Source organism: Molothrus aeneus, chromosome 3, assembly GCF_037042795.1.
Source record: "Molothrus aeneus isolate 106 chromosome 3, BPBGC_Maene_1.0, whole genome shotgun sequence".
Lineage (NCBI taxonomy): Eukaryota > Metazoa > Chordata > Aves > Passeriformes > Icteridae > Molothrus > Molothrus aeneus.
Window position 1 is genome coordinate 59,317,678 of NC_089648.1, and position 16,315 is coordinate 59,333,992.

Here is a 16,315-nt window from a genome sequence, read left to right on the forward strand (position 1 = left end):
AGAGAAATTTTGCAAACTGTCCAACAAAGAGACTTCTAATCAGGGCACAGAACAGTCTGGATGAAGGAAGTATGCAAAATTGATTCCACATCCTCAACAATTTTCAGTTAAATTTCTATTAACTACAACAAAAACCCCCTCCAGTATCATTGCGTGGCCCTGTTTTTTGTGTCAGGCATGAAATCTCCTGGTAGACATTTTGATCATCTTAATCCCTCAGTGTTTTGATGGATGGGACAACAGAGGCTGTTTAGGTTGTTAATTCAGAAATCAGCATTAAAATGTTTATATGTAACTGTCTTTCACAGCCAATGCCCATGAGGGCACCACAGTCACTAAAACAAAGGGTATGAGTGACATCAAGATACACTATCAACATGGCATCTAATTTTAGATAAATTTTTTTAACTTCTGAGCCCCAGAGGAAAAAAACCCTCACACATCAAAAAGTAAGACTAGGACAATATCTGTGATATAAATAACATTGATTATCAATTTACAGTGGTGTATATAAAAATTGTCTATGTTGGCCAAGTTTTAACAGCATATAAAGGAGAAATAAATTATCCAAAGGCATGTATTTAAACAGTAGTAAACACACGCTTGTAATATTGAAAAACACTTATCTCCTTCATGCCTTTTCCTCATTTCATTGTCCCTCTTTCTGCTTTTTCCATTAATCCTACCTTTGGCAGTACTGGCCTTCATATCCAGGTGGGCAGGCAGTACACCGGTAGTCACTAGGTCCTTCAGCAATGCAAGTAGGGCTAAAACTAAAACAAAAGTAAATAAAGAATTTTTTTCTACTCTCTTGCATCATTTCACTTTGGTCAGCAGTAAAGAAGAGCCCAAGAAGTTCCACTCTTAATGTAAATGGCAGCATTTTCTTATCTGTTTATAAAAACCTGTGAGAGTTCTCTCCTTTCTATTATAATTTTTGGGAATGCCTTGCTGTGACACTTGCACAGTTTGGCCAAGGGCTCTAGGGCTTTATCCAAGGGGATGGAGTGAGCAATGGCCACGCTGTAGGCTTGTGTGATTGAATGGTGCTCTCACTCACAGTGAGCACTGGAAAGGATGTGAAACAAAAGATTTAGAAACTGAGCTAATGAACATTCAGCCTTTCCAGTCTGATTTCATCTTATATTTGAGTGAAATGAGATAAGCTGGGAAGAGTTTACTTGAAGGTAAGATGTAAAGAGGGAAAAGGAACCAAAGTCACAGCTGTATGGAATCTTTCCAAAAGGCAGCATCAAATGATCTTCTCAAAGAGGTATGAGAAAAGCCCAGTCTACTGAGAAAAAAAAACCCTAAAAACTACCTCCTTCGTAATCAGGGAGAGGTCTTATCTTAATCATTGAAGACAGTTGATTATCTTTTCTAAGTCACTTTACTACTGTCTGTAGTGTGCACCTGTGGGCACTGTGCAAAGTAGTGCTTAGCTGATATGTTACTGTATAAAGTGCCTGCATAGGCAATTAAAGCAAACAAAAGGGGTGAGTTGGGCAAAAGAACAGAACTAAATATTAAGATGGTGTAAAACCATGAAACTCTTTCAGCTCTTTGTGGAAGAAGAACTAGAAAAGCACAGAGGTGGCTAGTGGTGACCCCAGGGCTCCTTCTTGGTACAGTGCAGTCAGCATCCTCATCTAACTTGCTTATAATGCATTAAATCAATAGTGCTTGAACGAGTATATAAAATTATGCCTTTGCAAAAAACATAAACAAATTGATCTATTACTCCCAAACTCATTATCCAACACATTTTCAACTCCATAAAAATAGATCCATACTAAGAAAAATTCATTCTCTCTGTTCTTTTCTCCTAGCTCATCATGTTTGAAACTGACTGCTGATTGTACAGCAGTATAAACACAGTATTTAGAACTTTAGTGGAGTTTTATACAATTTCATAAATAAAAATAATTGCACTGTACAATTCACAAATACTATCGTATCAGTCATGACATAGCAAGCTAATGAGATAGCTCATTAGCTGTCTGCATTTCATCTAGATTATGATTACTTGACTACCATAAAATAGCTGCAGGTAGACTTTTTCCTTAATAGCATCCTGAAGAGCTTTAACTGATCTGCAAAATATATAAATCTAAGGTCTGATACTCTAATTTTCTACCTAATACTGTAGCTTTATGGAATGAATCTATGCCACTCTATCCATCTAAAAGCCAGGCATCTGAACCAATTGTTCAGGCATCTTCTATCAGCACAGGAAAATGGACATGCACAGACAGGCTTCTACACACATTTGAAACATCTCCTTCCCTGCCCTCTCTCCAGTGGTGTTTTCCTTTAGGTTTAACATGAGTGAGATGTACAGTTGTCAGTCTCTATATTTACTATGCAGCTACCAAAGTTGTTGATGGCTGTGGGTAACAGAAATAGAAATCCCTTCCATGATGTCTAGAGACAGCTGAGTGAAGCTCTATAAAACACAAGCAGTTCTGTTCCGGGACATGCTCAGATCAGATTCTTTTCTCAACAACACTAAGAAATTGGATGACTATCTCATGATTAAGTGTTTTTATTAAATTCAGATTAGGTGTTATTCTCTTATTTCCTGTGAAGGTATATGAAACCAGAGTCTCATGATCCCTTTCATGGGAGCAAGACACAAAAGGCTGTGACAAACCCACAGCCATGCAGGCTATGCGGCTAAATGAGGTTCGGGCACTTTGCTTGCTATCCCTCAGGCAGCTCAGCAATTTGAGCATGCACCTAGGACACCTAAAAAATGGACACTTTTAAAAAAAGATGGAGATAAGACAACAGGGTGTAGTTTTAAACTAATGGAGGGGAAACGTAGATTAGATGTTAGGAGGAAATTCTTTACTCAGAGGGTGGTAAGACACTGGACCAGCCTGCCCAATGAAGTGGCAGATGCCCCAATCCCTTGAAGTCTTCACAGCCAGGTTGGATGGGGCTTTGAGAAACCTGGTCTAGTGGAAGGTGCCCCTGCCTATGGCAGGAGAGCTGGAGTTAGATGATTTTGAGGTCTCTTCCAACCCAAACCATTCTATAATTCTGTGTTAGACATGCTACCCACAGTTCCACACATTTCTCACCTGTAGAGCACTTCAGCGACACCCACTTCCTGAGTTTATGCTAGGTTTTAGATAAGATACTGAAATGATCTCGGGAGCACAGTGTGGAGAATATGTCTAAATGCCATAAACACCGGGTGAAGAGCCCTGTTCATTTTCTGATCTGATACATGTATTTCTAGGCAACCAAAGGTTCCTAAGCACCACAAAAAAGACAGGCTGGAGTATTTGCAGCCCTTCATATTGCCAGTTAGTAACATAAAAAGTTTTTTTCCCAATATTTTCCAATTTGCAAAACTGAGAACCTTGGTTGATCTTGTTCTTTGCAACTTGAAAGTCCTTTTCTGATACTAATAGAACACATAATCAAGTTGTACGAGAAAACACTCATGAAATGAACAAACCTCAGAAAAACTTGTAGTTAAGAATGCGTTATAACTTCTGAGATAAAGGGTATTTCTTTAAATACCTGAGATTTGCTGTGTATGAAAGATTATGATGTCTTTATCTAATAATGTTTGAAAAAGGACTTTCCTCCTTCAAAATAAACTCAAGACCAAACCAAAATGATAAAATGAAGTAAAAAGAAAAAGAAACCCCTAAATTCTCAGCTATCCTGACTGAAATCCTCACTAAAACATCCTAAAGGCCAGACAAAGCACAGAAAAATGGTTTTACGGAACACTTCCAGCTTTTCAAAAGCACAATCATGAAACACAAACCTGTTCATTGCACTACTACAGTATGATGCCAAATATCATTAAGAGCTTCTTAGCAAAACAACAAACAAATCTCAAGTGCTAAAATATCATCTGTTGGGAACACATGCAGAAGCATTGTGGAAAGGCTCATTAGCATAAAGCAACCAGTAAAATTTATGCTGCAATAACTATAATGCTTTTAAATTATTCTATATTTCCCAAATTGCCTGAAACTCATGTAACATTAAATAAGGAATCAATAAATTCCATAGTGAAGCAAGAAAGGCGCTGTAACACATTTATACCAACATAATATATAAGAATTTTTGCAGCTCCCTTGTGGCTACATTGTACTTGGGTTCTGCTCTAGCTCCATTTATGAGAATACCTTTATAACACACACTCATTATCTTGAGTACTGTATTTTCTAGCATTTATTAATTAATTCATCACAAATTAGCAAGGGAGAAATTTCTGACTTTTAAAGGAAGATCAATTAGCAAAAGTAGATAAGAAGTTTTTATTATAGCTTCCATGAGGCAATTCTCCTGTAGCCAGCCATCTGAAAAAGGACACAGGGAACCCAGGAGGAAGCTCTGGCTTGCTGGAAAGGCAACTCTGCACCATGAGTTTGCTGACTTACTTGTTACTGGGAATGGAGAGGGGACAAGCACAAGGCTGACAGTCATCCGGGGAGCCTTGGACAGTGCCATAAAATCCCGGAGCACACCTCTCACAGTGGGGACCAGCAGTGTTGTGCTGGCAGTCCTGCCAAGGAAGGAGACAAAATGAAAGCTGCATTTGATAATTACATGAACGCAGACAACATTCTGCTCCCAGCATTAAGGATTCAAACCTACTTCGACACATAATTTCCCTGACATGATTCTCAGTGGGAATGCTTGCTTTAAGCTTCTATCAAAAGCCTGCTGAGTAATATACAGGCTTAAAAGGAGAAAGAATACAGGTCTGTAGCTACCCAGAGGTAACCTACATAATTTCTTATCCCATTCATCCTTTCTTTTCTCCTTTGTTCCAGCCATTGGAGAAGGAGCAATAATTAAAATTCAGTTTTACTGTACCAGGTGATGTGTATTACTGCCTGTAAGAGCAGAATTGTGTTTACTGTATGACACATGGTACATTGTTTCTTTGTTTTGCAGCTGTCTAGTTTTTCTTTTTGCACAAATAGTAATTCAGGGGTTAAAAAGCACTGCATAATCTGAACTCCAGAGAATCAGAACAGAAAACTTCAAAAGTTTGCTTTTATGACTCTCCCTGAACTTTGATACTTAAGCTATTTAGGCAAAACTGTATTAAAATATTGTCTTCTGTTTTTTTAGATTAGTAGCACAATTTAGGAATTTTACATTAGGATTAACTTGGTGCAAAGGTTTAGAGGTGTAATACCTGACAAACTGATGTTTCAGAGTCACACATAGTGCTGTGTCCATGACACTGACATACAGCACAGGCGCCTAAGGTCTGAGCAGGTGTCCTTCCCACAGGTGGAGATGGAAGCCTATAAAATCCTGGAGAGCACGACTGCAATAAAAAAGATGCAGAAGAAAACAGATCATTACAGAGTGGATTGTGTGTGGGGAGCATTGCAAGATCATCTTTCCAATCACCAGTTTTTACAAGTTGTGAAAAGAATCTGACAGGCTTCCAGCTGTGTTACAAACAATATACAGTACTTTACAGATAAAAAGAGCCAGTCCTAATTGGAAACATGGCGGAAAAATCCCTGGAGCACTCTACTGGCATCAGGCTTTTACACTAAAGCTTGAGAGATCTTTCATTCAGATGCAGAACACTTTTCTGTTCTCACTGTGCATCAAGCATCATTCCTTTCATTACTTAAGAAAAGAGTTTGTTTTCAAAATAATTTTTTTTGCATGGACTGTGGAGAGCAAGCATGATGATTCTGTTTCCTTCATCTCTGCTATGTTTTTCAGGTTCGACAAGCAGTATCTGCCTACACACTACCTGATGGATAACAAGCAAAAGCCGAATAATAAACAAGAAAATGGCAGCATGGCTACATTATTTATAGCTATATAATTTAAACACCATAAAAGTCAGAATTCAAAATGTTAAAGGTTTTCCATGTCTTGAGCCTATCAGCCCCAAACCAAGTTTATCCATCACTAAGTCTCCTCTACTGCAGCTTGGCAATAAAATTCCAAGAATAACTCAAAAATTGCAAGCAAAGCTGACACATGTAAAATCAAACACTTAGTCTTTATTTCAGGCTTATTACACAGTTCTGTGGAAGCCCTAACACAGCTCTCAGGAAGCATACAGCTATGGCAGCATAAAAACACAAACAGGAACATTTTGACAGCTGAGACCATTAGGGGTAAGGGCCTACTCGTCTCATGTATAAATCCCACCACCTAGTGGTGCCAGGAGCCTGTGAAAGCTGGCTGATGAGGTCATTTCCTACTGGTGACCACCATTTCTGCTTTTCAGAAAGGAGTGGCCCACTTTTCACACAGCAATAAAATGGATGCAAAATAAAACAGAAGAGAATCTGGAGTAAGTAATTTTTGTGACCAAAAGTAGGATTCTTTAATGAAGCACTAGCTGACATGCTAGATTTATTAATATACCACCACTCTGACAGTTTTATAATCATTGCTAAAACCTCCAGGAGTCTAAGTTATGGAAAAAGTATAAACACAATTATTTTCTTCAGAATTACAAAGAAATTAATCTTAACTCATTTCTGCTTTTTCCCTTCTATTTTGACTTGGACCACATTAAGTTCCCTGAAGCATAGAAACAGTCTATCTTCTTTTTCATGGTTTGTGAAGAATTCTAACATAGATAAATAATCTCAAATGAAAGTAGTTCTGTTTCTTATTCTTTTTCCCCTCCCTCTCTATCCCCACAAGTGTACTTGTCCAAACAAGGTACAAAACATAGATTTACAAGTTCTGAACGACTGCAGAATCAAATTATAAATACATGGTACATCCTCAAACACAACTAATATCTGGGGTTTTTTTTCTGATATGCCATTGACAGTCTTACCACCGATTTTGACCGAAGCATTTCAGAGATGAAATAAAACACAGACAGAAGATAAAACAGACTATATTTTTAATTGCTCGTTTGGAAGCTTTTCAGAAGCAGCCATTGGGAAATTCTTATCACTGCTTCTGCAGCCTACAACTAGATGTGGAATAAAAAGAAGAAAAAAAAAAAGGAGGGGGGGAAATATAAATGTGACTTCTAATAAAAACTGCTGTGCATATAGTTTTCACAATGTTATTATATGGATAAAGCATGCCACAGACGCATACACCCTATTAACACCCGTTTAAAAAATGCTAGGGTGTCAGATATTTTTTTCCTGCTAAAATTAAGTAAACCTTCACAGAATACACCACAACCTTCACTGAGCACACTAAAAACAAACTAAGTTATGAGTATGTGAAGATCACACAATTAAGAATGAAGTATGAAGGTTGCAATTGAGATATTTATTGAGCCCCTGGTGGGTGTAAATTAAAAACAAGTTCTAATTACATTATCATATAGTTTTCTCCAAAAATCCAATTTGCTACAGTAATTAAAAAAAAACTGTACTTCTAAGCAAATGTTGGAGTCTATTAATTTCTCATGTATTTACACAAGTTCAGGTGTATTCCCTTATTGAAATAGTGTGCAAAAAAAATTATTTCATTCACTTTCTTGCACACCCTTCCTATGAAGTTACTGTTTCTGTTGACTTATTTGCTGCATAACACAATCATGTATAACATCCAAAGGGATTAGAGTTGTCACAGATAACAAGGTATCTTTCTCTTCCTTTACCTCAATTTTCCTCCCATTGCTAGTTTGGGACAAACCCTTACAAGATCCCACTCAGGATGTTTGAGACATTTGCAAAATACTTAAAGGTGTTGTTCCCTGCTACCTCCACCTAACAATTGCAAGCAGTAAATTTAGAATTGTTTGTGCTGAATAAAAATGAAAACGTGGTATTCTGCACACAGAAAGATTGGCAGTCTCATCATCAAGAGCACAGACAGTCAGAAGTATTAATTTACATTCTGCAGCCAATATATTATATCTTAAACAATTTCTCTGGTACCTATCATGAAATCCATTTTATAAAAGCATATACAAGTCAGCTGATTCGCTAGAACACTTGGGTACTTATGAAACATGCAATCTTCAGCATGAAATTATAAGTAAAAAATAAATACAGTGCATGTATAAGGAGCACCCAGGTCACTCAGTTGACCAACACTTTTCTCCTGGTAAGTATTTTAGTATTACAAGAGTATTATAGCCCTAACTGTTCAAAAAGGCTTGTTAGCATCAGTCACACAATTCAGCATCAGTGATGCTGCCCCAGTAAAGCTCACTTTCCTGTATTTTAAGTATTTGAGTCATTGCCATGGTTTCAGTGGCATATTTGCCTACAGCAATAATGGCTGAAATTCCCTGTGAGAGAAATACCTGTGAGAGGAAATAAGTAATTAAATTAAGGGAGAGTTGCTGCCAGTTAAATGAATTCACACCTAATTACTATTCACACCTTGCCAATGAATGGACCAGAGAAAGCACAAAGACTTTTCCTGGGAGTTAGGTTAGTACTGTACCTCACAGGACAGACCAGAATAACCCAATGGGCAGTCACATTTCTCTATCAAGTGAGCCTGAGGAGCCATCCCGGACAAAGAGCCGCCTTCAGCAACTTCCAGAGAGATCTCAGAAATCCTGGAAAAAAGAGCAAACACCTCCAATGAGATTAGTCAAGCACTCACTCAAACCCAGTTACTTCACAGTCAGCTGGCACAGGATAAACAGTCTCATTTGGCTGTTTGTAGGATTCTTATCTACGGCAAACAACATTGTTTTTTTGCATCTCCCAAGAAACTACAAAGTTAACACCACCTCTGGTCTCATTTTCTAGTTGTAGGCAACAGTATAACTAACTAAATCTCCAGCTTGATTCTATCTCTTTTCAGCCAAACTAGTAAAAGTTAACATACAAAAATTCATAACTGGTTCTTCATTTGGAGGGACTCATTAAGAAATTGATGACTCTCAGGGGCATGGCAGTAAAATTGTCCTCTTAATGAGCTTTTAATGAGGCAACTATTTAAAAAATAAAATAAAATATATCCTAATAATATCCTTGCCTCCCAACCACTCCTAGTCATTCCAGCATGAATGCTGACCTGCTAAATAGGGTTGAGTACATCATGGACAAAGACAACAAATATAAAATCTAATGAAATACACTTAATCCCAGTGTATCAGAATGCTGTACTTTAAGCTTACTTCTTTATTTTGGGGATTTGTAAGTTTGCTTAAATGAATGCTATGATCTGGAACACCTATTGCCTCAGAGAAACAAAATGCGCAGAATGGTGTAAATTTTAAAGCTTCAAATATAATGCTAACCTAAGCTAAAATGTCAAAGATTGTCTGACTGGCCAAATAAATGTCAATAATGTGGGTAGAGTCTATTCAGTAAGTGTCTGAGCACAGTGCTAATGGAGAGAAACTCACAGAACTGCTCACCTCTCCTCATGCTCACAGCCTGTTTCAACTTCTCCCAGACCTTGACTCCTGAGGGACTGAGTGGTGCTGTTCTGCTCATTGGCACATAGGTACCAATGTCAGGATGAATGGAGGAAAAGCAAATGCCCAGCACTGAACGAGATGAGAGTTTTGCGACTGAGCTTACATGACCAGAGTCACATGTCTTGATAACCTTGTGTCAATGCAAAAATCTCCAAAGCAATCTAGTGACTTAAACCCTATGCTCTCTTCTTACTACATGAAGAAAGAGGTTCAGTCCAACAGGGAAACTGAACCAAAAAAAAACACAAAACAAACAAAAAAACCCAAAATCAAGCAAACAAAGCCAGGTCAAAACAGAAGACTGAAAATAAAGAGGGCAAAAACCATCAGGATCTGACATGTCAATGAAAAGTTACATTAAAATCTCTGTACATTTAATGGGAAAAGAAAATGCAATCTGCCTCTCCATCATTCTCAAAAGTGAGGGCACAGTTGAAAAACTGTTTACTGTCATAAAGCTATATTTAGATAACAATACACTCTAGGGCCACAAAGCTGCCTATTGTTTGTGTGAAAATGTTACTTAAGGAAGGTCAGGCTTGGCTGACTTTTGGAAACTGTCTATTAGGCAGCAGCCAAACAACTGCTACCTGATCACTGTTGGGAATATTGAAATAATTTGCAGTGAAATTGAAAGCATACTTCAATTCAAGAAATTTATTATCACAGCCCTGTTGCAAAACAAAATCTAATAAAAACAATGTTTCCATTTAGAGTGTTAAATGTGAAAATGAGGGCAACAAAATGAACAATACAGGAGAAAAATGTTTGGGTAGGGATTCTGAGCAGAAACCTCTAAATCACTAATAATGCTACAGCTTGGAAGCAGAAACAACATTACCATTGCTACTAAACTGTTTAGCTAATAGAGTGCTAACACTAGAATGAAGCTATTTTTATGTTCTCAATTGCTGCTGCTACTTTGACTTTATTTTAAAGTGTTTTTCCTGTAGTTTATCACTTACCTGCAGCTTTTAAACTTTGCAATTGAAATTAAAGCACTATTAAAGCCTAAAAAAACCCATAAAAACACTTCACATAGATCCTTTCCCCCTCCCATCCACAGATTCTTTAGCTTTATATATCTTATTCTACTAGGCTCAGTCAAGTGGAAAGAGAAGCTTTACTAGTTTAGAAAAGGGCCCTTATTTGGAAAGCACAACACACTCTTTTTAAACAAATGTTTTATTGTCACTTAATTCAAACATATGTTTAAATTTGAGTACAAATATTGCTCTTGAGAGGGTCTCAGTTTATTTTTAATAAAGGCCTTCAAGTCTTATGCAAGGTAATATTCCACTAACCTTTAAAAACATTTTTGGGGATTTATATTTTAGTCTTACGTAAAATTTCCACTGAAATCATTCAAGGTGCTAGCTTGAAAAAAATAATAATGTATTCCTGCTATATTCTACCTAAAGTCTCAGATGCCATGTGATAAATGTTTACTTTGTAACTAGACAGATCATAAAAACCCATTGTAACATAACCTCCTCCAAAATCAAATACAGAATTATATGCAAGGTTATGACTTCAGATGGAGAGTTACCATAAAGACCAGATGAACTGTTTGCTAAGCTCTGCTGTCATAAAATGTCACATTCTGAAATGCCATGCTGTAAAAATATATTCTGGTCCTTTAAGTGACACCTTGCAAACCTGCCTTGGAACTGAAAAGTCCTCCCTTGTTCTGAGTGCCTCATGACTGGGCAGCCTCGGTAAAATGCTGGTGCAGTGCAGGCCTAGCGCAGTCACAGGAGTCACACACACCTCAGAACAAAATCAGCCTTGCTAATGTTTCAAAATAACTTTCCTTTTGATGCTCCAGCTGAGATAGTACTCAGTTTTTGCTTCCACAGCTGAACTAAGATCTGTACTGCTTAGGGGGAAGGGAGAAACATCCATGACACATGAATATACTTCCCAAAATTTCCACATTGCATTGGGGTTACCTTCATAACTTTTTTCCTGGGAATCCCCTTGCTTGTAATACAATATCCTAAATGGACTATGCCAAAAATAAATTAGACCAATGTTAAACACTTATGGCATCTGTTACTAATATTTAGCATCTAGCCAGTGAAGCTACATGAATACTTTTCTGTAAATTATATACTTTAAAGAGAAACAATAGCAGCAACAATGACAATGTTTTCTGTCACACAGTGCTGTGAAGTCCCATGGTATCTGCCCCTACTATTCACCTTCAAACTCCAAAGACCTTCAAACTCTTAAAAATCTATTTGCACCTTAGAAACCTAGAAATAATTTTAGCTTTTTATTTCTATGACAGAATCATAAGAAGGACTTCCGGAGACCTTTGGAGTTTATCTCTGATTATTCCCATCCCCTTGCCAATAAATTTTGATTGCAAGGGATACTGTGTATTAACTATTAAATAATTATTAAAAACTTTGTGCAATAGTCTATGTAAGCTATTCTAGAACATCTCTACCCCCAGCAGTTTATAATGTGGATCTTTCCTGCTGATGTTTAAATTCATGTTTGTTTTTGATTTACCCACCATGGCAACAGAGAACTCATTCTCTCCTTTTTCTCTGTGACAACATTTTAAGCACCTTAAAGCAATTTCTAGTTTCTAAACATATCTAGTTCTTTATATCTTCTTTCATATGTCATATTTTCTAGCCTGCAATGATGGTCAGCGATATCCTCTGAGCACTTTAATAACTATTTTCTTGAATTCCATTAACCAGAACTTCACACTTAGGCTTTACTAGTGTTGGGTAGAAATAAAAGAGTTTGTTTTTTTCACTTTGCAGGCCATATCTGTTTATACATTTTCATAGAGAATTAGCATATCTCAACAACAATATTGTTACTGAATCATGCTCACCTTGTGATATGCTGTAAACAACAGACTCCTCTTTGAAGAATAGATAACTACGCAGTTGTTCCTTGTTTGTTCAATTGACTGCTACTTTCACTGTAAATCTTACAGCTGACCTTTAGATTACAGAGATTTTTGTACTGTTCCTATCATGTTGCTGCCTGACGTCCACTTCAAATTTAGTGTTATCTTAATTTTCTTGCATAACTGATTCATTAATAGATTGAACAGAAGATGTAGAATCTGATCCTAATATATTTAATTACCCACCTTCAGGAGAAAATTCCCTGATGTGCTAACATCTATATTTAATTACAGCATCATGCTTTCATACAGTGGACCTTTATTCAAAAAATACATTAGGTTTGTTTCAGAATGTGTGTGCCTACATGTGTTTTCTGTTTCTAGGATCCTGAAAATAAAGATTCTACTTGCTTAGTGTGATTAAAATCTTCTAGTGCATAAAACTTCCCTCTTCTGTTTCTTGTGCTATGCCAAACACAAATTCCATCTGCTCTTTCTTCTCAGCAATGGCTCATAGTTGGTGTCATAAATACAAATTCTGTTGGGAGCAGCTGGGAGGTCTATGAGATTATCTGACTACTGCACCATTTCAGATCACTGCATGAAAGAGTTACCTGCTCTGCCTCATGATATTGCCATGAGTCGCCTTGATGAGAATGTAATGAACATCATACAACACGTTCATGAAGTCTTCCCGGGATACAGTTCTACTTGGTCTTGAGTCATCTCCATAAGGTTTCCAGGTGAAATCTCCCTGAGACATTGTCCTATTGAGACCTGGGTTACCATGGTAATATTCCCAGGGCCCAGGGTTTCTGCCTCTTTGGTCATCACCATAATATTCCCATTCATGCTGAAAGACAGAAATACAAAAGACAGATTATTAACAATATTCAAAAGACCCATGTGCTTAAGTTTTGGGCTAAAAAAGCAGATGGAAATGTTACCTCTGTCATCTCTATCTCATGCCTTGTCAGCTGGCCAATCAGAGGGGCAGCCATATGCCGGACAATAATTCTCGTATTTGTGGGAGGCCCACCTCTTATGATGACTTGTGGGGAGTAAGTAGTAAAACCTGTTTCTTCTCGTGCTTCAAAGTAGATGGCATATTTCAGTTTCCCTCCATAAGCGGTCAGCTAGCAAAGCACAGAAAGAAATCTCATTTTCAGTTAGATAAAAATAAATTCCTGGGAAGGAGCTAGATGTGCTCTGCACCTATGTGCAGCCTGATGAATGCATGCGTGGTAGAAAATAGCAATATGTACTTGTGGAACTATCTGGGGACAAGGACTGTGTTCAAAAACACTCATCCACAATTTGTTATTATATTACACTAAAACCAGTATGTTATCTATTTCCTTATATGTGCCTTGGTGCTCCACCAAACCAAGAAATATCAAAAGTGCAAAATAAATTGTCACAGAGGTGCATAACAATATCCAAAAGGATGGTTCTTTCAATCATTTTCTCCCATGTAATCTACAAATATCATGTATCTTTTGCTTAAAAGCGAGAGAAATAAAAAATTGCAAGAGTGTTATATTAAATTTGTGTAGCTTAATTTTTCAAATAACATTTTATGAGAAAATTTATCCTGTGGAAAAATAGAACATAGATATTTACAGATATTAACATGTAAAATATTGTTTGTGTTACTTATGAATTTCCATAGTAACAGAGCAAATAATTTTTAATAATGGAATAGCATTTACTTTCTTTTGAAGTACCTTCTACTGTGTGAAGACATGCTTATTGGGAAGGAAAAAAGGCATTGTAAAATAATAAAATAAGATTAAAAGGAAAAAAAAAAGCCACATCAGTATTCAGTGGAGTTTTAGGTTTACCTTTCGTCCCTCAAACTGCTCTGGAAGTCTCCAGTAAACAGGTTCTGACCGAAGATCCTGCATCACCTGTTCTATATTTGCTACTATTTCAGGAGGCTGGAATGCAATCCCTGAAAGAGTGCTACGCTGAAGCTTTTCATCCACCAGTGGCAGAATCATTTGCTCTGGCTTCAAGGTCACCTATGCATATTTGAAAAAAATGGAGAAGAAAATTAACTCTGTTTTTCCCCATGAAGTGTTAGTCTTTAAATTCTAGCTCTTTAAAAAATTACTTCTAGGTAATTTCATTTCACATCATGAGCAATTTGTCACAAAGCAGTCTTGCTACTCCTTCAGGTATGAACAGTGCTAATAATGACTTTCCCCTTGAGCCTTTTGCACCTTGTCCTCGTGTTAACAAAGACTGTAGCAGCACTGGTTAAAATACTTTAATCAGCAAGCGATTCCATGAATTTTATCTAAGTGATTTTCATAGTGCTATTTTAGTCCCAAGGTCTCTTGTTCAGATTGTGAGAAATGTTACCTTACAAAGAACCAGTTTCTCACCACTTATAGATCACTGGAGCTGTAAAACACAGTGTCCGATGCCTTGATACTTCTATACAATATTCAAGCTAAATGTTCTCCAGGCACTTTGCAGAGTAAGGCTTCAGTGAAGGTTTCTGTAACTCTAAATTCAGCTTTACTAAAAAAATACAAGGATGGCACTTATGTGCTTGTAATTTTCTTAGACTGGTTGACAAAGTCTCATTAACATTATACTGAAATCGTTATTTTGATAAAAACTGTAGTAAGAGTCTTAGTAATTCTGTGCCAATGGCAGCATCTCCGGGAATGTGTGAACAGATGTAAAGGGCTGGTATCAATACTGCTTTCTCCCAAAGAGTGAAGAAGACAAAGACAACAAACACAGATAACAGTCATACCATCAACAAACTGGTCATGAGATAGGAGTCAGGTAATGAGGAATCAACCAAACCCTGGACTGTACTTTCAGTATCCTGATATTTCCATTTATAGCAGCATCTATGGACTGATCAGACATGGAAGCACTCCTAATGCTGCCAGTCTTAAGTGAGATTTAGTGATTTTGTATCACAACTATATTTTACTGTTTAGTACTTTAGATACCAAGAAAAGGGTCAACACATTTGAATTTCAGCTCATTCATCAGCCAGGCCTTATTGTCCTATAAACCAGGATTTGCTTGTTTAAACAAGTCTAATGCCATTTGAAGCACCTGAGAGTACCCAAAATAGCCACTAGCAGCTGGCAGAACAGTTTCTCACCTATTTTTCAGTTCCGTATCAATTCTGAAATAGATGAGAGTTCCAAATACTAGATGGGACATGGACATACACTTCTTTAGATATGAGCGTAAATACAAAGGGAAATTAATCAAGAGAAACAAAATAATCAGGAGGTTTAAATTTTTTCTGCTTTGTGCTGCCACAAAGGTCAAAGCACAATTATCCAGAACTGTTGCTGTTACAGAACTTGATTAAATTTTATAAATTGTCAGCCTTCTACAGCCTTTCATCTCCAGTCTAGCAGCATATGATGGGCAAAACTGAAATAATGAGAGAAACTGGGTCAGATCATAATAAATCACTTCATCCACTGGGAAGGGAAAGAAGTGCTATGGGATTGAACAGTGAAGGGGAGAATAAGTGCTATCCATATCATATTAAGAGAGATTAACTTGATTTCAGCCTAAAGTATCCTTATCTAACTGATGCTTGTACATGACTAGTCTGGGGCTTTGGCTGATTTGCATTAGGCAGACATCCCTTCTATGGATGGCATTCTTTCAAGCAGGGATATGACTGACCATACATGGGGACAGAATGAATATTTTTCCATTAGAAATCTCTCCTCCAGAATGCAACAGAGGAGCTGGCATGGCAGCAGTCTCCATGTGTATTTTGTGCTTGTTGTACAGAAAAATGGAGACATCCAGTCTGCCTTATTTATCAGTCCAGCATAAGTCTCAAGGCCCTCTTCCACAAACAGGTGTAGAGCTCTTTGTTTGCTCTGATGGATTATACTTCTCTGTGCTTGAATTTAAATATAGCTTCAATAAGCTCTTTTTAAAAAATGAAAGAAAACCCCGCCAAAACAACAAAACCAACAAGGAAAATCAACAGATTAACTGAACTATGGGAAATTTATGCTGGACAACAAGCATCTGTGACTCTTGAATACACCTGGGTAAACTGT

At 37.2% G+C, this 16,315-nt stretch overlaps 1 protein-coding gene across 1 annotated transcript in view; it reads right to left on the reverse strand.

Annotated features, from left to right (window-relative positions):
• LAMA2 (laminin subunit alpha 2) overlaps positions 1–16,315 on the reverse strand; it is a 254,837-nt gene that overhangs the window by 89,800 nt on the left and 148,722 nt on the right. The window contains exons 26-32 of the mRNA XM_066546117.1: positions 14,096–14,275; positions 13,199–13,387; positions 12,866–13,104; positions 8,386–8,503; positions 5,177–5,311; positions 4,410–4,534; positions 687–773 (exon numbers count right to left, since the gene is read on the reverse strand). Of these exons, the coding sequence (XP_066402214.1) occupies positions 687–773; positions 4,410–4,534; positions 5,177–5,311; positions 8,386–8,503; positions 12,866–13,104; positions 13,199–13,387; positions 14,096–14,275 (1,073 nt within the window). The remainder of the gene's footprint in view (positions 1–686; positions 774–4,409; positions 4,535–5,176; positions 5,312–8,385; positions 8,504–12,865; positions 13,105–13,198; positions 13,388–14,095; positions 14,276–16,315) is intronic.